This window comes from Calonectris borealis, chromosome 2 (assembly GCF_964195595.1).
Source record: "Calonectris borealis chromosome 2, bCalBor7.hap1.2, whole genome shotgun sequence".
In the NCBI taxonomy this organism is placed as follows: Eukaryota; Metazoa; Chordata; class Aves; order Procellariiformes; family Procellariidae; genus Calonectris; species Calonectris borealis.
In genome coordinates this window covers 147684754-147707674 of record NC_134313.1, presented here as the reverse complement: position 1 = coordinate 147707674, position 22921 = coordinate 147684754, and the positions used below count along the sequence as shown (strand labels likewise).

Sequence of the window (22921 nt, the reverse complement as noted above, 5' to 3'; positions counted from 1 at the left end):
TGACTCTGCAGAAGACATGTGAGTGATGGTAGATGAATGGTTGAAAATAACCTCCCAGTGCAGCACTGCAAGAAAGCAGAATAATCTGATCCTTAGCTGTAAAATAAGGTAAAGACTGAGAAGGCGGAGTAGTGTTTCAGAACTTGTCCTTGGTGCAGCCGCTCAGGGAAATGTGTGTCCAGTCCTGGATCCACGCTTCAAGAAAAATGTTTAAAACTGCAGGGTTATATCAGGAGTGATTAAAAGATTGGAAAATACAGCTTACAGGGAAAGACTTGGAAGTGCTTCATTTATTTTGTTCACCAGAGAGAAAGTTCATGGGGTAATTTGATCATAGTCCATCAGTACCCGCATAGAGAACAGGAAACCGGTAAGAGAGAATTCTTCTGTCTAGTGGGCTTGTATAAAAAGAAGATCAAATGGCTGAAAGTCTAACCTCAATAAATTTTGATGGGTAAAAAAGGCACATAGTTTAAGTAACCTCATAATTATTTATGAGAACATTGATGTTGCGGTGTGTTCTTTACCACTGGACACCTTTAAAAGAAAATTGGATAGTTTTTCTACAACATGTTTTCTAGTTTAAGCACAGCTATTGGATCTGAAGCAGTAATTAATTCAGGGAAGGCTGTAGTTATACAGGAGTAAGACTGGATCATTACAATCATCCTTCTGGCCTTAAAAACTATGACTTTCTGTCTTTGTCATGCTGAGAAAAGATTGTGCAGAAAAGCCCAAGGGAAGTTTAGAGGTTATATATGCATTATAGTCTGTCATATATGGAAGAAGATGTTGGCATGGTTTATTGTATTGAGCTCCCCAGGGTGTCTAAATTATATTAGCTTTCTTCATATAAATTAAGTTATTGGAGTAAAGACAAACAAATTTTGTAATTGTGTGGCCTTAATGCTACTTACACCAGGCTTTCTTACTTATGTTGTAGATCTGTTTCACATGTAGAGCATTGGAAAGGAAATTCTCAGCTGTACTTGCAATAACATGGGTGTTTTTTTTTTTTTAATGTTCATATATGTTGTTAAGACCATCTTTTAGGTGGTGGTTCTTATCAGTGTGTTTTTCCTAGTTTCTCCTTTCTCCTGTCTTTCTCCCAAACACTAAAATTTCTGATCTTTAGAAAGAGAATATATTTCTTAAAACAGAAATAGTGTACAGTCTCCCCATTTGTAACTAACATCTATCTGGTCTCTTGGATTAAGTAATACATATTAATTTAGAGGAAATTTATGAAGCTCCAGAAAATCAGAAGAGCTTGCGCTGTTCTTTTATTAATCGGTTCTGGAAATGTCTTCCTCAGCTTGTGCTCACTTCAGAATGGGATGAGTACTTTCCAGGTGCAAATGTGGGATGCTGCCCAGTTACCAAAAATTACTAGTCTGCATTAATCTCCTCCTCTCCTTCTATCTTTGAAAGCCATGCATGGACTGCAGGCAGGTCTACTTCTTACTGTTTTCGTGGGTGTGGGAGTCAGGTGTGCTCGGTGGCTAATTCCATACATATTTCTGGGTCTTCTGGGTCTGAAGAACTTGGCATGAAATTGTATCGTGTTCTTCATTCTCCAAAGATCTGTGTGCATGCAGACACAGCCCCCTATAAGGAATGTCAGTACCCAGTGGCAAAGGAGGTCCTTGCAGGCAGATTTCTTGCAGCAAACAGCATTTATCTGTCCCTTTTCGCACCACTGGTAGAATGACAGTAGTTCTGCTATATATAGCACTTCTGTAGTGTAGGTGGTGACTCAGTAAGGACGTGCTGTATTTTAAAGCAAATTACTCAGACTTATTCATCATACTTTGCCTTTCTGTATGACTTTTTATGTAAGCATCTCAAAGTATTTAAAAGTTAAGTTTCATTAAAATCTTCCTAAGGTAAGAAATATAGCCGTTTCACAGAAAAATAATTCAGTCAGACTGAGTTAGTGTTTCACTCCTCTTTATGTAATGACAAGTCTTTCTATGGAGCTGGGAATTATAACCTGAAACCCTGCTTTACACTGCACTCTTCTGTACTTTGAGCTACCATGCATGACTTGCAGGAGTCAAAGCGTAGAACATGTTGTTTAGTTCAGTAATAATTACTCGCAATTTAATTATTTGGTTTAGAAAATGCATGTGGTTTCTGTCACGTATACAATATGATTTTAATAGTTTGGGTGGCCTGCTTTTGCAAAAATGTAGAAGAAAGTAAGTGCTGCTGTTGTTGGGTTATGTTTACAAGAATTCAACTATATCCCACTTAAATCACTTCTCTCCCACAGTGTTCTCTTCACTGAGTCTCGGCCTTCTTCCTGAACGCTCAGCTACTCTAATGGTCTATGACGATGTAGTCCAGATAGTCTCAGGATTTCAAGGTATGCTGGGTTTTGGAAGTGGGAATGGAAATTCGAGTGACACTAAACAAAAAGCCTGACAGCCCAATACTTTCTGAACTCTGTCCCGTGGGTGAGACTGGTATCTCGTGGGGAGTTCTTCTGAGTTCCCCAAGGAATGCTCCTCTGTGGGATAGTTTTACCAAATTGATTAATAGCTAAATTCATCCCTAACTGCTGTGACTAGGGAATTCGAGTTACTTGGTAATAAACAAGTTTGGACTTTAGTGTGCCATTTGAGAGCTAGAGATCAAATTTCTTTCGCTATCTGTTGGATGTTTTTTCATCTAGCCTCATTTAACCATCCTTGCAGTAAACATTTTGTGATGTGTTCTTATTGTCTAAGAATTTTCTGGTTTTTTTTCTCTTGCTCCCTACTGTAATTCCTTAGAAATTTAGGGCATAGAAAAATTGAAAATTTTTCATGTCTGCATTGTTGTATACCCTATATAAACTTGCTTTTCTGAAGTACTTCCTGTGGACCCCTTATCAGACTGCCTGCAATCCCACATACTGCAGGATGAAACCCACTGTATTAGAAGAATAAAGTTCAAATCACCTTTTCATAAGGCCAAACACAGAAGTTAAAGCAACTGTAGTATCAGTCAGATGAACACTGTGTTTTCTAAATTGCACAGTAAAGAATAAAATGTTCATCTGACCTGGGGATCTGACCTAGCTTAGCCCAATTGATGTGATAGCTGAGGTAAGTCTATTAAGAAAAGAACAGAAGTTTTTAAAGATACCTTGATGAGCCAAAACAAGGGGATGTCCTTCCTGTGAGCACTCTTATTGTGCATAAACTATGTCTTATTCCCATGTATTATGATTACCATTATTTTAAAGTCTACCAGATAGTTAATAAACAGGGGAATACTACCTTCAATAACATCCAAGATAACCTTGTTTTATCTGAGGGAATATAATACAATTATGCCTTCCTGACATCTTTTTTTATGGTTAGAAACCATCTAGACACAATAGGCTTTTCATTAATGATAGCACTAGGTACAACTGGAGCTGAAAAAGCACTAAACAAATTAGGTAGCTGATAGAACGCTCAGAAGGAGATGTAGAACAGCACAGCTGCCGTACGTATATTCTGCAGTTTGAGAGCTGACATTATCTAATGGGGTAAATTAGATGGACGGTGAACTGTGTTAAACCACAAGGGATTCCATTAGACAAAACATGAAACGTTGTTTACCAACAGTATTCTACTAGCATGGTGTATTAAATACTCTTATTCTTATGCAAATGTGCTGATATTATGCAATTAATTTAAAAAGAACACGCTTTTCATGTTTACAGCTTCCTTTCTTCAAAAAAACGGGGGATGTTAAAGGGCTAGAGGGACATTTAACAGCCCAGTGATACTCAAAAATATTTTCCACATAATATTGCTCCCTTCAGTGAATTGATCTGGGTGTTCCCAATATATTTAAATTAGATTAAGATAACTGGTTCTGCTAGTTCAGCAGAGAAAGAGGACAAAGGAAGAAAGTGGTACCCGGAGTATTCTAAGGGTTGGGATTTGAACTCTCAGTCATGCCCAGTAAAAACTATTTTATAGGACCAGCCCATGCTCCTTTTCTTGGGAATTCTCTTGTGATGAAACCTAAATGAAAGATGGCCTAGACATTGTACCAGCATTTGAATGGTCTCTCCAGTCTCTATGCAAAATCCTTGTGACCTAGTTTTTCTCTGTTACTTCTCCAATTTATTTCCCAGTAACTTCGCACTCCTTCAAAAGAGCCGATCAGGAGTTACCTTAGTGCAAAAACGAGCACAAAACAGAACTCATTATACCAGGAACAGACTGGGGACACTGGTGTTTGAAGCACTAGTCAAAGGGAGAGAAAGGCCTGTCTAGTACAATAAGTTACCACTTGCTTTTGAATAATTAATCAAGCGACTTATTATGCAGTTGAAAAGTTTGTCTGAGTTGATGCAGCCAGCTTCATTTTCATGATGGCATTACAATCCGCTGCTGTGCTCTGTCAGTAATTGCGAGGGATGGAGCTTGCCAGCCACTGGGTCATTTAAGTTATTTAATACCAGCACAGTGACAAGCTGAACTTCAGCATTCAGTGAATGGGAGCTGTGTGGGTTCCCTCTATTGCCTCTGACATATGAGCAATCAGAGCATGAATTGATGATACTTCGGATGTTACTTCACATAGATTGAAGCTCAAATGCCGGTGTGGTGCCGCATGTCACACGTTCAGCCTGACAAGAGGTGCCTCACAGGGACTCCTTGTGGTGGCTACATCTTCAGGTGTGCGCTGGCAAACTGGAGCTGACAGCATTTGAATCATGGCCGGTGTGTTGACAAGAGGATGTTTAAAGATAAGATCAGTGCTCAGCAGTCCTTTACCTCATGGCACTCGCCAAGTGGAGGGAGCTCACGTGCCAATTTTATACTTGAATGTGTTTGGGTTTTCTTTGGGTTTTGTAGGTCAAAACTAGGTATCTTCAGTAATAGAAGCAATAATAATAATCCACTCCCAGTGATAAGTGTTGATTTGTTGAAAAATACTCTTAAGAGTCTAGTCAGCACAAGTTTTTCTCTCCATTTTACCATTTCCAATTCCCTCAATAAGTCTATTCCCAGATATTTATATGCCCCAAAATCCTCTATGACCTCTGCTAAAGGAGTACATTGGATTATCTTTTAGCAGGTGGTGAGAGAAGGCGAAAGCCTTGGTAGCTGCTTCCCTCATAAGCCTTTGGCTGGTAGCTCCTGGTCTTCTGCCCCTTTGAAGTCTCTTGCTGGGTTTTGGGACACCCAGCTGAGGAGCTGAGGGGAGACTCTGGGTGAGTGGCAGGTTTTGGGTGAATATCAATATTAAGGAGTTTGTTAATCTAGGATGTGAATTAACTACTCTGCACTGATTTATTGTACGTATATGCACTATCTGCAGTGGAAGCTGTTTCTTCCACCTTAAACCTTGCATCCGCAGGTTTTCTGCCAGGTTTGGGGCTCAGCCGTAGGAACGCTTTGTGTTGCCTGTAGGATTCAAGAAACTGAGGTTGGCTTTCTGAGTCCTCACTCTCTGGTTGAAATTTGGCAGCTCATGGCTCTCCCAGTGCTACAAAACAACCATTTTTTTATAGAAAACCCCAGAGCCTCCGCGTAAACTACTGTGTTACAGACTCAACAACAGTTACTTTGTTTTTAATTCCTCATTAGTTCGCATCTTCAGAAATGTAATACTGGTTCTTGGCAACTTGAATAATTCATCTTAACCGGAGATTTAGACAGCAGAAAATCCTGCAGTTCTACATTGAACTGTTAGTGATAATCCTAATACCGGTTTCTTTGTTGTGGGTTTTTTTCTGTTTTGTTACTGTGGATGCTTATCCCGACGGGCCATAGGAGCCTGCTCAGCAGTGCAGTCAGAGCTCCCGAGTGCTTGAGCAGATCTGTCCCTGAGGTACAGCAAACTACTACGGTATTGCAGAGCACTCGGGAGATAGGTCTTCTCCGAGTTCATTGCAGTCAATTTATTTAGTCTTTTATGTTGTTTCCCATTTAAGCCTAGAAATTGGGTAAGGGAGATTTCTTCCCGTTTCACACGGGTGTTGTTTAATGACTGTCTTAAACACTTAAGGATACTGCCAGTCTTGAGAGCCTGCTGTAAATACTTAAATGTTTCAGAAATTAAAAAAGAAAAGTGGTTTTATAGCTTTTTCTTGCAGAATTACCAAAGAAATGACAGCTAAACAATGATCAGCTCTTTGGAGATACTTGCCCGCCTACATAGCAATTTTTGTTGGCCAATACAAAGTTTGTTCTGTGGAATTTTATGTTTTCACATAGCTAGAGCTCCTATGAGCTAGAAAATAATGCAAGGAGAGTCTCCTGGTTAATGACATTGGCAGTTATAAAGTTAGGAGTTGTGAGTCAAGCTCTTTAATCTTTCTCGCAGTGAAGTTAACATGTAATCTAAAAGCGCTGCCAGAGACTAACAGAGGAAAAGGAGCAAAATTGGTTTGAGTTGACATCTTTGAACTGCATAATCAAATGTGAATTAAGAAAAAAAACTGCTTGCCTCTTGATTTTGTGCTGCGTGGGGAGTGTTCTGTGAGTATTCAAAATGAGCTCTGGAGAATACAATAGCTTTTGATTTAAAAATTAATTTGCATGTTGCACTCACAAACTTGCAGATGGAGTCTTGCTGTGTGTTGCTAAACAGTATTAATGGCGAGCATCCACTGAAAAAGACTATTGACTTTATAAACTGGGATTTAAATGAGACATGAAATGCAATAGTACGTGACACAGTCTTAAATCATGTTGCAGCAAAGACCCTTCAATTAACACCTAGTGATCTTGAAAAAACCAACTAAAACTGTACAAGACAGAGGAAAAGAGAGAAGTCTTACATGCCAAGTAATCTGGTTCTGTTTAGATGCGTTCTTTGCGTGGGAAAATATGGAAACTCTTCTCACCCAGGCTTTGTCAAGTGAATCTTTTTATCCAGTGGTTTAAATAAAAAGTTACTATTATCTCAGTACTAGTGATAGTTAACGTGGCCAAAGCTTTGTAAAAATGAAACATGGAAATTACACAAGTTAATTGGGACTACAGGTAGAATTGTAGTCCCTTAGAAAATCACTTTAAAGAGTGTAAGCTTAATTTATCTTACTATTTCAAGAAAAACAGAATTTAAACAAAAATGGTGAAATGGATGCTTTTCTAAGCTGTCACATGCCTTAGCTCTGAACTCAGTTTTCGTTTCAGTTATATTCACTGTAAGAAGTATGTAATGAAATTTGAGGTGATCCTGGGAAATTACGTGGTCAGAAAAGCTTCTGACGTTAGATGCTTTCACAATTTTGCTCAGTGGTACTTGTGGAAAAATAATGGCAACTGCAAAATAAATGTAAAAATACTGGTTTTCCTCCTCTTTTGTAATAGCCTTCTGATGTCTCTGTCCTTCTCAAGCTATAATGAAAAAAACTGTAAATGTGCTTCCATAAATATGAACATCTAAATATTCTGCCCGCCTTGGATATAAAGTCACTTTTAATTTTTTTAGGTGCACGGACTCAGCCACAAGTTCACTTTCAGAGAAGATCTGTGAAATTACCAGAGAACACTAGCTACAGTGATTTGACAGCATATCTAACTGCAGCCAGTTCACCCTGGGAAGTGGACAGCTTTCCTTATTTGCAGGGATTAGATGGAAATGGAACAGGTAACCCACTACTTTGGTTTTGCTCTGATTTCATTTTGGTCCAGGGATCAACTTTATCATTTTTTCCATTTCTTGTTCCAGCAAACATTCTTTAAAATTTGGATGACATGATAGGTTCAACTGCCCTACCACAATGATGTTCCAATAAGCAAGAGACCAAGGTCCGCTATCCCTTAAATGGGGCCACTGAATAGCAAAGATGAAGACTCCTTGGCCTTGGGAGATCAGAAAAGTTTGTTACACTTGTAGTTTAGAGTTAAGTCCCCAAACATGTTGCATGTGCACATACAAAGATGGAGATTAATGTGAACGGACAAAAGAAAATTTAACTGGAGAATTGTAAATTCTTGTTCAATTTTTTTCTAAAAATAAATAAAATGCTTATACGTCACGGATTTAATACTCTGTTGTTTCAGCTAAGAGTTGTTTCAATGACTTTGTTAATACCTTTGAATCTAGCTTCAGCCAAAAATACGCAAATTCATTTAGCACCAAAGGGAAAACAGTGAAAATTCATAGTAGAAACACAACCACTGTTAAATTCAAAGCTGTAATACATTTTTATGACTGCAACTGCCTGTTACTCTTCTTCCACTTCTCATTAGTCTTGACTGAAATAATTGGTGGTGTGTAGGCTGCAGAAAAATAGAAGAGTTGGGCACAGAAATCTTCACAATGCTGCTGTGAAAAGGAGAGTAATGTTTTCTCTGTGTCCATATTGGGTTAGAAAGCAAGCAGTGGACTTTGCACTGCAGCAAGAGAGATTCAGACTAGTGATTAGGAAAACCTTGCTATGGTGAGGATAGTTTAAGCTGTAGAATCAATTGCTTGAGGGTGTTGGACAGAATTAGACAATCACCTCTGAGGATGGCGTAGGCATAGCTGAGCCTGCTTTGAAGCAGGCTAAATAACCCCTGGAGGTCCCTCCCTGCTGTCTCTCAGGATGCATTTACTTGTGATATGTTGATCTAGGTGACTTTGAATGCTGGGTCATGTGTATACACGGTATGTACTGAGCTTGCTAGCTTTTCCATTAAAAAAAAAAAAAAAAAAAGGCCGAATAAACTGCCTCTTCCCTTTGTACAAATCTGAGTGTCTCCTTTTCTATTACAATTAGAAATGTGTCTACTACCTTACTCCAATCCTTCTGTCTGCTCCAGTGAGTACATCTCATCCTATCTCATTCTATATCTCTGTCATTTCCCTATTCTCATCTTCAACCTTAAGTTTTCTCTGGCTCTTCATACTCAGACATGATCAAATATCTCTTATCTTTTTTAAAACGAAGGAATGCACTTGATCTCATTCGTCTGTCTACTTCCTCATCTCCTTTCTTTTTATCTCTAAACCGACTGAACAAACTATTGACAATGTGTGTGGGATTCCTCTCCCAAATCTTTCCTTAATACTCTGCAACCCACCTTTCCCACCCTTGCATTTATTTAGTGAAAACAGGTCTTGCCAAGATTTCAGATGATCACCTGTCATGGGAACTACACAACCAGGACATCATCTTTCTCCTGTTTTACCTCCTAGCCTCCTACAAAACAGATGAACGCATCCCTTGATTTTTTCATCTTCTATATGCTTGCATGACGGGAACTTTTCTACTTGAGCATGGGGGCCCTGGATTTGACTTTTATTAGCCTTCAAGTAAAAGTATGTCACAAAAGACCAAAATGACAGCAAAGAAATGGGGTTTAAGAGACTGAGAAGAGCCTTGTTTTCTGAACACTGTAGTATTGAGTATGATGTAATACAGACTACAAATACAATATATCTGTATATGCACGGTAGTATAGTTGAAATGTCCTCTATTTTTAGTAGAAGTTTCTCCTGCTGTGGAAACATTAAACTTTAAAATCCTAGACTTGGATTGACTTCCTTTCTTCATCTCCAAGCGGCTTGGTGAAGATTTCACCTGAAAAACTTTTGAAGGAATAAAAAATGACATCACCACCTGCTGGGGATTTCTGAATATTTCTGTTCTCAAGAGAAAAAGAGAAATATGTACAAATTTTAGAATTCTGAAAAAACTTAGCATTAATTTGCATGGGAATTTTGGAGTGTTCCTGAACACTACCCCTTCGCCCCTCTCTCCCACTTCTCTCCCTCACCAATTACTCTTCTGTTCTTTCATAGTTTATTTACATGTCTGTAGAGTTTTGGAGAGTCCTGCTATTTGTTTCAATCAGCTCAGTTCTCTGGCTAGTATTTATCCAGAGTGACTTTACAGTTGTTTTAACTAAAACCTGTTCTATGTGAGTTCAACAGTTTTCACAAAATACTAACTGAGTGTTGAAGTAGTAATATGGAGCAGTGAAAATTCATTACATGAATCGGCACGTTCCAAATATAAAAATTCAAAGGATTTAGCTGCAAGTAGTGACAAGCCTATATAGTGTTAGCTTATTGTTTGTATTAATCACCAGTTGGAGAGCAGTAGGATGGTTTCACAAAATCTTGTCCTTTTAACCAAACTAAGCAAAACTTTCCTTCGTCTGCAGTAATGGGCCAAGCTGGCTAATAACTATTACTCCGGCTGGTTTTGTAGGTTGGTTGTTTCTTTATGAAGAGTCAAGTCTAAGGCACAGTGCATTTTCCTCTGATTATTGTTAGAGCTCTTCACAGGTCACCAGATGTCAAAAATGACAAGAAATAAATGAAAGCTGACATTTATTGAAGTCCATTCCCATTTAATCTGTGCATGTGCTTATCAGTTTTATAGCATGGGAGAGTTCCATAAGCATTGATTTTAATTTACCTTCACAACAGAAAAGAGAAAAATTTGTCTTTTTAATGAGCATTTACATACTGTGCAAGATGGCAAACTGAAGGATTATTTCTTCTTGCCAGAGGTCAGTGGATTTCAGAAATTTATTCATCTTCTAATATATCTTGTTCAGCCCAGCACTGAGCAAAGCATCAGTGCATCTTAAGTAAGAAAGATGCAAAAAAAGTGTTTCACCATCAGAATGCTATTTCTGGGACTGAAAACTCATTTTTACAGATATTAGGCAGATATGCTTTATCAAGACAGTAATGAAAGAAAAATTAAAAACTTTCAATATCTAAAAATAAGTAAAATATGAAACATAGTTTAATCTTAGATATTAATCTAAATGTTTCTAAAATCTGAAGTTATACCTTTTGTCATTAGGAATTTGTATATGCCAGAATGTTATCAGGTCAGGTTATGATACTTAGCAATAGGAATTTATTTCTCTGATCCCAGCCTGAGAAACAGTGGCCCAAGTTCGGTGACTTGGGGACAAGCATCAATCTGATGGAAGTTATAGGTGCATGGCAGAGGCAGTGGATTGAATGATCAGGAATACAGGAACAACTTTTCCCCCACCAATTCCCTCCTCTCTCTCTCTATTTTATATTCTAAGGCTGTAAGGGGATGATATTGTGCACCATTGGAGCCTGTAATACAAATGCTTGGGTAGGCTGGCAACCTTCCCCTACACCCCAGCTGAATTTCCAAACCTTATTTTTCCGTTTTTTCTGTCAGTTAGCTCTGTGGCTCTTTTATATGGCCATCTTCAGAGTGCCTGTTTTCTCAGCACTTTAATCCCTCTGGAAGACATGCTTCTGCCCCTCAGTTCACAGCAGATCAAAGCAGAGCGTGTGCCCCTTGCGTGTGCTTTCATCCATCCTTGGCCTGTCAGCTGTGCAGCAGCGACACTCGCCTTGAAATCTGGGGAAAATGTGCGTCAGAGTAGATGCTATACTAAATAAGCCACATGCAAAATTCTTCTGGTTATTTTCCATGTCTTCAGTTTGGCACCTCTTGCAAAATCCAAAGAATTTAAAATTCTGAGGAGTTTTGTCTCTTTTTTCCCTTCCCTTTGCCTCTCCCCCCGCCCCTTTCCTGGTGATGTCTTAACTTTGGTGAGCTGTTACTCAGAGACAACAAATTTAATAAAGGCCATTCCTTGAGGCTCACTGTTAAGGGAAATCATAAAGGTCTTAATGCTTTCCCACTGTTCCCTTGAAAGTACTCATCCTGATGAACACTGGTGCCGAGATACTGCAGGACCCCTCGCCGTGCCCTAGCGTGGCAGGTGGCACACCGCTCTTGGGTGCGAATGTGCTTTTACGGGCAGCTTGTGCTGATGTGAGGCACCAGGATTAGAGGGGGGCAGCGCCTCGCTCTCCGCCAGCCAGGCACCCCTGTTCCTGCTCTCAGATGAGCCCCGAATCAGGACGAGCGGCTGCACGACCCCGGAGCAGCCCCAAGGAGGCGGCAGGGCTGCCGCTCTTAGCAGCAGCGTGCGCCCGGGTGGCTCAAGCCCCTTGCAAAACTGGAAGCTCCATCTCTTCTGGTTTAAACTGCTATTGCTTTGAGCTCCAGATCTCCAAGGTTTTTTTTGCCCTGAATGCATACATATATATCTCTCTATGGTATTTTTCCCTGTCATTGATTTATTTGGTTAAATGGTTGAAGGGTTATAACGCTTTTTTAAATCGTGTTGTCATGAAGTAACGTCCGTTGTCACGCAGTTTAAACATAAAGAATAATTATTATCTTACATAGATAAGAAGATAACGCTGTGTATTCTAATAATCCATTTAGCTTGGTTTATTTCAGTGGAAGGCCAAAGGAAATATATCCTGACATTCTTAAACATCCTTGCAGTGTCACTGCGTGTTTGGGTGTTTGTTAGTTATAATATGGGCATGTGAGGCTGTAATAAAGGCTTGTGAAATATTTTTTTTTTGCCATGATTATGGCTGTGGTACTCATACATACTTATTTAAGATGAATTAAGATGAGAAAATATATGCAGGAGATTTTTGCACTGTAGTTTTCTTGTCTTCAGAATTTTCCAAAATTAAATGAAAAATAGAGAAGCATATACATCTTGCTTGTGTGAATTTTGTAAGGCAGGGAGTATTCCTACTACCATCCCTTGAGAAATATGTTGGTGCAGTACTGCAGTGTTGAACCACATGGGTATATCTTAAATTCTGGGAAATTCTGCAGTCACAATGTTCGTTCATTCTCTCGGTAGGAAACAGCACTAGGTACGACCTCACCCCTGTCACTGCAGTCAGTGTTCATCTCCTCAACAGCGATGGGACTCCGATCCCCGTGAATGGCCCCATCTATGTAACAGTGCCTCTGCCAACAAACAGCAACTTGAAGCACAATGCACACGTTCCAGCATGGAGGTTTGACCAAAAATTTGGTAGGTAACACCTAATTGTGATTCACTAGATGGCTTCGTTTGTCTGAGATTAATGTCTCACTGCATTTATCATGTTAATATAGTAAGGTCTTCACTGGAGTGTACAGAAATCTGTTTTCTGTCTAAAAGGAAAGACGCCTGAGTTTTATTGATCAAGTAATATACAGGGTATTTGCAAATATACTTGAGTAGCATTGTGTGCCACTTCTAGACAGAATTTTTTTGTAAATGTAACATTTTGCAATTATTAAATATTTTATGTAAAAACTATCTTGAGAGAACTTGATTTCACCGGGAGACTGAGAAGCAGAGCGACGTATTTGCTGTGGCATTGAATTGGAAGTCTGGAGAAATGAAAACTAGCCTTATCTTTGCCAGCAGCCAGCTATCTGACCTTTGGTCTGTCTCTTGTCTCTAGCTCAGTTTCCTGCCTGTCAGATAGGAAACATAATACTGACTTTTTTTGTAAATCACTTTGAGATTGACTAATACTATCAAGAAGGAAAGTACATGTAAATGATTAAAAAAAAAAAAGAAGCAACAAGCAAAATTCATGAAATACTTTGAAAGGACAGAATGACTAATCCACATAAGCTGTAAAATGCACTCAGTTTTTTTACGTTGCAGGACAACTTTTGCTGTTGTGAATAGGAATTTTTCCAGAAATGTGTGGTTTAGGCTCTCTATTTTTGTTTTGGCTTGGTTTTTTCATTGCTAGTTGGTATACCGTGCTGGCCACCTTTACACCTTCAAAGTGTAAAGGATGAAGGGATGCTTAAGTCTTGTCCTGGTGATTCCCCTTCAGTTATTCCACTGTGCCCTCTGACGTATGTACTAGATGGTTGTTAAGAAAAAAAAGTCAAAAAAGAAGAATGGAAGGTGAGAAAGGCCAAGACTGCAAGGAAGAGAGGAAGAAAAAGGAGCCAGAAGTGTGGATCTGTGTAGATGGTCGGTGGGGTTTTGTCCCTGCAAGGCAAACATTTTGAGACAGTTTATGATCACATCCAGAAGTAGAATAACGAGCATGAAACCAGCATATTGGAGGAAGGGGAGGGGAAGGGGGAAGAGAGAGGTGAAGGGGCAAATAACGTTTTTGCTTCCTTCCTGCCTCTGTTTGCTGAAAAAGGTGATGTATTTTCAAAGAGCATGCCTGCTAAATCTTTTGTCAGAAGTTGGCTGTATTAGAGAGTAAAGCAGTAGGATTTAATAAAGAATAAATTTGAATATGATATAAAATTGAATAGTAGAATAAGAGTGCGATGAATGGATTCGGAGTTTCCCTTAACTGTGGAAACGTCACGTTTTCTTGTGGTGCCCTGGCAGTAAGTTTCACTACATTCTTCCTGAAACTGATTTTGATTTGTGATTCTAGAAACTATTTTGTTTCCCCTCGTTCAAACAAAGATGTGGAAGACTGACTCATGTTTACTTTCCCCACAAGAAGCAGTCCATCCCCAACCCTTCCTGTCAGCTATGTAATAGCTGCAGCCCGCCTCATTGCTGGTTACTTGCTGCTAGTAAATGGTTCTGATTTTGATTATGGAGCTTTCTCATTTATGGCCAAATTTCCATGCCCCTGCAGTGGGGCCACAAAAGCTCTCTCTTACTGTGGAATATGGTTTTTACTGTTGCATATAAAGAGCTAGTTAAGCTATTGTGTGCAGTACATATTAGTATAGATCAATACGGATTAGTTAATTAGTGCTGCAGGCTTGAGGCTCCCAGTCTTGAGACAAGTTCTACCTTGTTTGCTTCATGACAAACTGCTGGAGCGCTTGTGCTGTTGGGAGGGAAAGGCATGAGGACCATTAAACAAAAAGGGTTTTTGTCAGACCACTTAGCTTCACCAGGCTATGGAGAGGAAGGTATTGAAGACGTTACGCTTAGGTTCCAGCTCACACTTCAGCTGAAGTAAGCATCTTTCTGTGCAGCCAAAAATGTTGAACAAAGATGCATTTAAGATCTGACTGCAGCATGCCAGTTCTAGCAGAATTTTGGCCACATCCCAACCAATTTAAATTAGAGTAGTCTAATTTAATAAGTAGAGCAGCCACTCTATCTTGTGTGGGCTACATAGCACCCTAAGGGCTGTCAAACTAGCCATATGTAGCGCAAACATGGTGGTACCCTGTCATTCCCCATCCCTGTTGTGCTTGGACTGTGGAGGGAGGAGGATGAATGATAACTGGGATGGCTCCATGCTGGAGAAATCCTTAACTGGCAAATAAGTTGTTGTAACCCATTTGCACTGCTAGATCTGTGCCTTGTCAGGATAAGTCCTCTAACCTCATTATTCTGATTTTGTCTTCCATTTCAGGAGCCGCTTTTTTCAGTGCTAGTTATGTTGCGGTCTCTCCTTAATAGATTTTCAGTGGCTTAAATTTTCACACTTTTATCTGAAAATTGGGTAAATGCCAGAGATGGAAAACTATGACTGTATTACCAGGCAATAATGCGGAGCTTCTCTCTAGCGTATTAGCAGTACAGTGGGTGCTTGTTCGTGCAAGCCATTGTTTTTGTTTAGAATCCATGTGGTTGTCATCATTGCTGCATGAAGTATAGTTTCTGCTCTAAAAAGCAGAAGTACTTTTCACTTTTAGGGAAAGGAATGGAGAAGGGACAGAAATACTAGAAATATGTTTTAATCCTTAGTGTCTCATACATTTTGCTGAGCTCATGGTGTACTAATACAAACCCAGTGGCATCTGACGGGGAGGTGCAGAGATTTTCATAGTTTCTACAGAAATTATGCTTATTTGCATATTACGGCAGCCAAAAACAATTAATGGCTTTTTAGGATGTTTACCATAAACAATCTGTATTTTCATTACCACAGTTTCTGTCCTTGAGAGAGAACTGGGGAGAGAAGGGGGAGAAGCAGCATAGTCTGCTTAAGGCTGAGGGTGGCTCCATTGACACTGATGAAACAGGCAGCCAGAAGAAGCAGGCTGACATCAAAATAAGACAATCTGGTGCATCTATTTTACACTGTTCCAAATGAGATATTTCGTTAAAAAACAAACTTGCTGCCTTGCATGCATGGCAAGCAAATTAAAGCAGTAATACCTTTTTGAATAATTAATAAAATGAAGAGCAACTATCTATGCCCTGGAGAAGTTTTAGGGTAAACAAATACGTCCAACCTTGTTCTGGTGTTGGAGATGCACTCCACCACCTTTCTCTGCAGCATTTCTTAGTGTTGGTCATAATAAGCACAGATGCATTGATGTTATGGAGACGTATACACTAAAATGCAACTTAATCATTCCGTGCTGTTGACACACCCGTCTCTCTTGTGTTTCGCACAGCTGTGGGAGAGTGGTTTTATTTCATAGTACACACTTGAAGATTTGAACATGAGAGATACAGATTCTCATTTTTATAATCAGGATTGCTCAGTGGGGTTTTCTGTGTTGTTGGCTTTTTTTTCCCCCAAGCGCTGTCTTGTTTTTCTCAAAATCTGAAGGGGCTGAAAAACTTTTTTTTTCTTTATCCGTAAACAGATGGTTGGGATCATGACTTCCTCCCTGTATATTTGCCTTGATGTCAGTAGGATTTACAGCAATATAATTAATCTCTCTATTCTTGGACACCGAATTTCTGTCCAAGACTTCTTTCTAGCCTTGTCCTCTTCAGTCAGAAATGAATACTACAGATCCCAGTAGAAATGAAACTTTGTACCTCCTGTATCATTTCCAGCTCCCGCCAGCTGGACTGAATAACACAGCACTTGCTCAGCTGTATTCTCCTCAGCCCCCATTTAAATGGCTTATGCTTTATGTTAAGGTGTCTATTTTTCATTGGATTCAATGAGCAAAACTGTAAAACCAGCATTCTCCTTTGAAGTCCTCACTTTCATCCCGTGTGATATGGAGGCATTATGTTGCACCTAGACCTCTAGATGCACATCTAGAGTTGTATGAAGGACTTCAAAATATTACCAAGTATTCCAGAGTGCATAATATGGAAATGGGATTTATTCTTCAGTGACAATATCGATGCATCTGCTAGTTTGTTAATCCCACCAAATAACAAGAAAATATTTTTCAACACTGTTTTCAACCTTGCATGGCAAAGGACTCTGGAGTGAAGGGGTTAAACCTCCACCCTTTTGCTCCTCCTCCTTAAAATGTGTTATTTCTTGTGCACTATGTGTAAATGAAGTTCAGAGTACTGTTTCTCTGTTCTTCCTCCTCCCTGAACACTTGGTGTACATCTTTGACGTGACCTTGTTGTCCTTAAATTACTGGCTTCCTCGCAGAGGAGGATGTTTTCCCAGTGCCTGAAATCTCAACCATGTATTAATGTAAAGCAATGGCAGAATATGGAGAAGAGTATCTTGGGGAACTCTTTTTATAGCTTTATAAATCACGATACTTTATGTACTCTGCTGTGCTTGGTCAGCTTTCTGACTGCATTTAATGCCATAATAGATTTCTAAAGACATTTGAAAGTCTGGTACTTACTTTTTCTGGGTGATGTCCTGCCTTCAGTGGTAAAATTTCCATTGATTTTTGTAGAGTCAGAATTTCCTGATGTTCCTTCCTCAGCAAAATGAAGATAATGTTTTCTGTGTTCAAAAGAAGTCATGAGGATATACTTATGTATAAACGGTATGGGTGCCTACTTAAACTTGACTGCAGTATGGTTTTGCTGTATTTCATGGAGGTAAAATGATGCTTGGTTTTTTTCATAATGTTTATAGGGAGAGAGCGACAGCTACTGTCAGGCAGAAAATGTAAGCAGGTTACTGTACATCTACCTGTCTTGTTCACTCCACGTTATTTGCAAATAAGATGATTTGTAAAAGTCTCTGATTTAAGCTTCCCAGTGGTAGCAACGATTATCCGCCCAAAGAAAAGATTGACTTACGTTTTCATAGTTTAAAAATAAAACGTATTCCTTTTTGTTGTGAATTTGGTTAACTTCTGATTGCCACCACATTCATACACTGCATGACAGACAGAAAATAATCATTTAACAAAAACATTTGCAGTCGGTTGCTTGGTCTGACACTGGGTATGAGTATGTGCCTCTGAACTTGGATAGATGGCCTGCATTTGGACTACTGCGCACATGGCCTGGGACTTCATGCACTTCTCCATGGGTTTTACTGGGTTTTCTAGAAATGGACATGTTCAGAAAACACATTCCCTGCCCCCAGAAGTTTGAATTTAATATAATCAGATCCAGAACATTTGGTTGTAGATCAGATTCACTGGTAATATGGAGATTTATTTGCAATTTGCAAGGAGAAAACCAAGCCTCCACAAAGTTCATGGTTAGACTTATTTCTGTAGTTTACAAGTTCCTTGACAGTTTGATTTTGACTTCCTTTTAACCTTCACAGCTGAGGTAAAAATGATTCTTAAAGACTAAATACACTGAGGAATACAGATTTTTAAGTAACTGCTCTCAAAGAATTTCATATTTTGTGTGTTGCCATAGAAATGGCAGCTACCAAACCCAGCTTTTTACCATGTACGGTGTCTACATAATAGGTGCAGATATAATTGCAGAGTAGTAGACAGACCTCAGCATGGAAAGGAAAAGAAACTCTTCCTCCAGTGCTTCACAGTGTAGCCCACCGAGGTATGTTCTCACTGTCATGATTGCTCTGGAGAGGTGTAGTGGATCACAGGAGGCAGTTGTGCTGGTTTATCAATATGTATATTGTTTTTAAAATGGATGTTGTGGCTTACACATGTGAAAGTGATGTGAATGGATTGTTTGATCCTCTCCCACCTTACATATCATCTGAGTTGCATTTGTGGCAAAGCAGACATGGTCTGGCATGATGGTGGAACTTAAGAGGATGTTGGAGGAATCAGGTTAGTGCCAAGGTGTAGTGATTATGCAAATAATCTACTATTTTGTAGTCAAGGAAATAAAACTGGAAACAAATAGTATGGCTTCTGGGAGCAGGTTTTAATAACAGACTATACATTGTATCATGTAGATGGCCCTGGAGCTCCGCCTATAGAAGCCGTGCAGTAGAAGGTGGCAAGAGGTGGCCACCAAAATTCAGGAAGTGGAGAAAAGACTATTGTGCTTGTGCTTGAGTTGGAGGGGACATGGAGATTGGTGGAAATACAGGCAGGAGCGCGTAGAGCAGGAGTGTGAAGTGCCTGGGTGGGGCTGGAAGAAGCTGAGGAGGACCTGGGACAGCCTTCCTCTGCAGCCTTGGGATGGTAGATCGAATCCCAACATGCGTCTGCTTCCGCTTCCAGCTTGAAAAATAGAAACCGAACCATGAGCGTGATGTGAGGCTGAATGAAGGAAAAGTGTTTTGAATTGCCTTGTGCTTCTATTTATTACTTGTTCTAATAATTTTGTCAATAACTGACTGAATGTGATTAATAATGTGATAAAGTGAATATTAAAGTCATTATCTTTCACATACACCGGTAACTAGGGATGGTGGTCCAGCAAGCATAACTAAGCTTTTCCTTTTGAGATATAATTATTAACCAGTAATTATGTATGGAAGTAATTTTCTTTAATAAGTCTCTTCTGTTCTGGCATTCTGGAAGGAAATGCTGAGGGGAGTAGAGCAATGCAAGCAGTTCTCTGTACAATGTGCCCTGCCTTCTGCCCAGATGTAATTAAAATTATTAAATAATGAAAACTGGCATGTTCTTTTGTTAAACACTTGGCAGGTGATTTAAGGGGAAAAATGAGTAGAGATGGCAAAAACTTCAGAGCTTCTCAGACACTGTAATAAATGGAACCGTTAGACTTCCTTGCAAAAATCTTCGAGGTATGGTGTTAAAAACGTTTCCCTTACGCTACACCAAATAATGGTGGTGCTGCTAAAACAGCAGCAGGATTTAGCCCTGGAAGGCTTGTGCAACAAATTCTGTAAGAGTGGAAGAATAATGAGCTCAGAGCAGGGACGTTTATTTTTTGATGTTGCCTAGCAACTCCAAAACCAAAATTGTAATATTAACTTAAATACTGTGAATTTTTAAACCTGTGTGTATTGGGGGGAGGGGAGGAGGAGAGTAATCTCTACCAATATTCAAGAAAGAATTTTTCAACTTCCAATTTCAGTGGCTTTTAGCTTTTTAGAAAGTGAACACAAGTAAAACCAAAAAACCCATCCTTTTGTCGTAAAACTTCCCATGCTGATACAGATCAGAGGTCATTTTCGGTTGGAAGAAGAAATCTGATAAGCAGCTTTCAGCTGGTAGAATGAAAAGCTACAGTTTATGTATGTCAGAACATGCTTTAGGAAGTTATTTTCACAAACTTGCCCTTGATTAACTCTCCATAATAACATTGCCATTTGAAATGTCTAAATCAATTACTTCTAGAAACACTGTTAGTATGTTTTGAATATCCTTTGCTGTCCCACACTCTGTCTGATAACCTGCCTCATTCCTTTTGACACGTATATCCATTTAACTGTGAATCTCTGCCTAAGCAGGGCAATCTTACAAGACATCACAGACATCACAGAAGAGATCTATCCTGAAGGAAAAGCACTTCTCATTAAGGAGTATTTATTTAAAACATCTATGCTATTAAGTAGTACAGTTAAAAGTATCTTTCTTTTCTTTCCAAAACACTTTTGTCCAGGGAAGATAATCTTGTGAATAAAAATAAATTCATATAATGGGATTATGCTTAATTTGCTCTCTGGCTAATTAAATCCGCTTATTTGTCAAACCTATTGGATGGAAATAATTCACGCTGTAAATAGCACAATTTTGGTTCCCTGGTTGAGTGGGATTGGATGATCCTATCGCCAGTTGAAAGAAACAAAATAAAAAGCAAACAGTATTTGATCAATGGAAGAGTTTCCTACCAAAAGCTCACATGTAAAAGTAATTTATGGAAAAAACCCACCATAGCTACCATATATTTAAACACTAGCAATATTTAGACTTTATGACTGTCCTTAGGGGAAGCTGCTGGCTACTGCACACTCCTCTGACAGTCATTTACCAGAACTGTTTTGATCGGTGATAGGAAGAATACACAATCAAAGCCAGCAGAAGTCACTGCAGCAGTAATGATCAGGGAGGCTCTGAAATGGTCAGCTTGGAAAGTTAAACCTGAAGTGAGCATTATTATACATCCTCCCCCAGAGCCGAGTTCTGCGCTGGGCTGCCAGCGTGCAAACTCCCCTCGCAGCCAGCACCCAGGGCTAAGGGGGGAATTTGTCTCCTCTCTTCTTGACTTTAATAGGAGCCACACGGGTCTCTCCAGGGCAGGTGGCCTGGTGCGGCAGTCCTGCCGGGGCCAAGCGCGGTCCTCCCTCACCTAGGCCAGTAGGAAGTTTGCCATTTGCGTGAGCTGGAGCAGCGCGGGATTGTCAGCATGCACGGTCACACACGTGGAAGGCGGAGAGGCGTACGATTCCCTGGATTTCACTACAGATTAATTTAAAATAATAAGGTCTAGATTTAAAATACGGAAGTAATGTCTTATTCAGAGGCATCGTGCATCTAGACTACGAAAGCAGATCCGTTCGTGCTGCCTGGATCCAGCAAGCTGTCACATTGAATAGTTAGTGTCTTTGAAGACAATAGGACGTCTCTTTTCTGGGCAGACTGGCTGTACGTGCAGTGACCTGATTGTGCAGGGAAATAGTCTAGAATAGCTGTTCTGCAATGGCTTTTCTGCAATAGCTGCCCATCTGGACACTCTCCTTGCTGAAAGTGCCATTTTTTAATCTGACTTAGAAGTAAACTAAATTAAATTACAAAAAGCTTTTTTTAGTGCAGAATGTGTGTTGAAACAGAGATTTAATGTGCAAACCTTTTGCTGTTAAATTTACTCATCATAACCCCCTCTTGCCCCCATAGGCAAGTCCTAAAATCTGCCTGGGATAAGTAAGCGTGTTCATCAGAATCAAAGTTACTGCAAAGTATTAAGATGCTTCTCCAACGGAATTTATTTCTCCTGCTCTGCTGAAATCTTCAATTTGTCTCTGATATTTGGGTATTTTTGCAGCCAGATGGAGCTCAGCTTTCTTTATTTGATTGTGTTTTCATTTGTATTTCTTTTAAAGTACTCTCATTTTTATATTCTTCGTAGTGTTAATGATGGTAGTTCTCTTACCTTGCTTTTAAGTTACATATCCGAAGGAGTGCTGGGTAGCTGCTTTATAAGCTTTTTAAGAAGGAATTTGTTAATTCACACTAAATTTATTCCAAAAAGTCAGTAACAATAAATATAATTTTGGTGAGGAAAGAGTTAAGAAATTTCTTAGTTCTCCCCCTGCCATTAGTTTGAGCCAGGAGACAGCTCCCCTGACTTGAATCCTGGATCAGCATGTTGGCTCCACTGAGCAGTAATAGAGGAAAAAGAGGAAGAGAAATGTAAAAATGATCTATAAGCAAGAATGTCTCTATATATAGAAGTTTTCCGTGAAGCACCAGACACTCTTTAAGAATTAATGGCAAATTGGCCCAAGTCATGCAGTGCTTACAAACTATACTGAACTTGCTGTTTCTGCTCCAGAGGTACATTGACATGTTTTCTTTGGAACTGCACAATCAGTCTTGAACAAAAATGATCAGCTGCATTACATCCAGTTATTTGTACTGCTTTTTATTTATAATCCTGTATTGCTTGTTACTTAACAATTATTGCACATCATGTATAAAACTTAATAAGCAGTGAAGCTAGTTGATTGTGCGGACTTGGGCAGGGGGAGGAAGTAGATGTTACAGGATATTTGGAGAATAATGAATTAAATTTTCATAACACTTAGCCATGCAGGGAGGTAAGATCTCTCTTCCCTCCTAAATCCTTCTGCTTAGTTCTCCTGCAGTTGTAATCCTGCCTGCACAGAACGCTGCTTGCATTTACTCCATTTGCAGGTTGGTGGATAGGAAAGGATAGAAAAATGGAAGTTCTTTACTCACTGCCCCTCAGTCTCTGCCCTTGCTTACAAGAGCAAGTATGTGAGGACACAGAAGGTAATTAGCTGCATTTTTAGAACAGGAAAACATCTTGTTTCCCACTGTAAGGAAGAATCTGGGATGGGATAGGGAATTCATTCGGGAGCCTGCACAGCAATGAACTCTTGCTTACTTAAGGCAGCTTGAAATGCTAGGAGCATAGCCAGTAAGTACAATGCAGTTGGGTTTTGCTCAGTAGAAGGTCCGACATTAGTCATT

General features: G+C 39.5%; 1 protein-coding gene across 1 annotated transcript in view; it reads left to right on the top strand.

The window, feature by feature from the left end:
- Window positions 1–22921, top strand: part of FAM171A1 (family with sequence similarity 171 member A1) — an 88905-nt gene that overhangs the window by 56198 nt on the left and 9786 nt on the right. The window contains exons 3-5 of the mRNA XM_075143846.1: window positions 2276–2368; window positions 7432–7590; window positions 12612–12788. Of these exons, the coding sequence (XP_074999947.1) occupies window positions 2276–2368; window positions 7432–7590; window positions 12612–12788 (429 nt within the window). The remainder of the gene's footprint in view (window positions 1–2275; window positions 2369–7431; window positions 7591–12611; window positions 12789–22921) is intronic.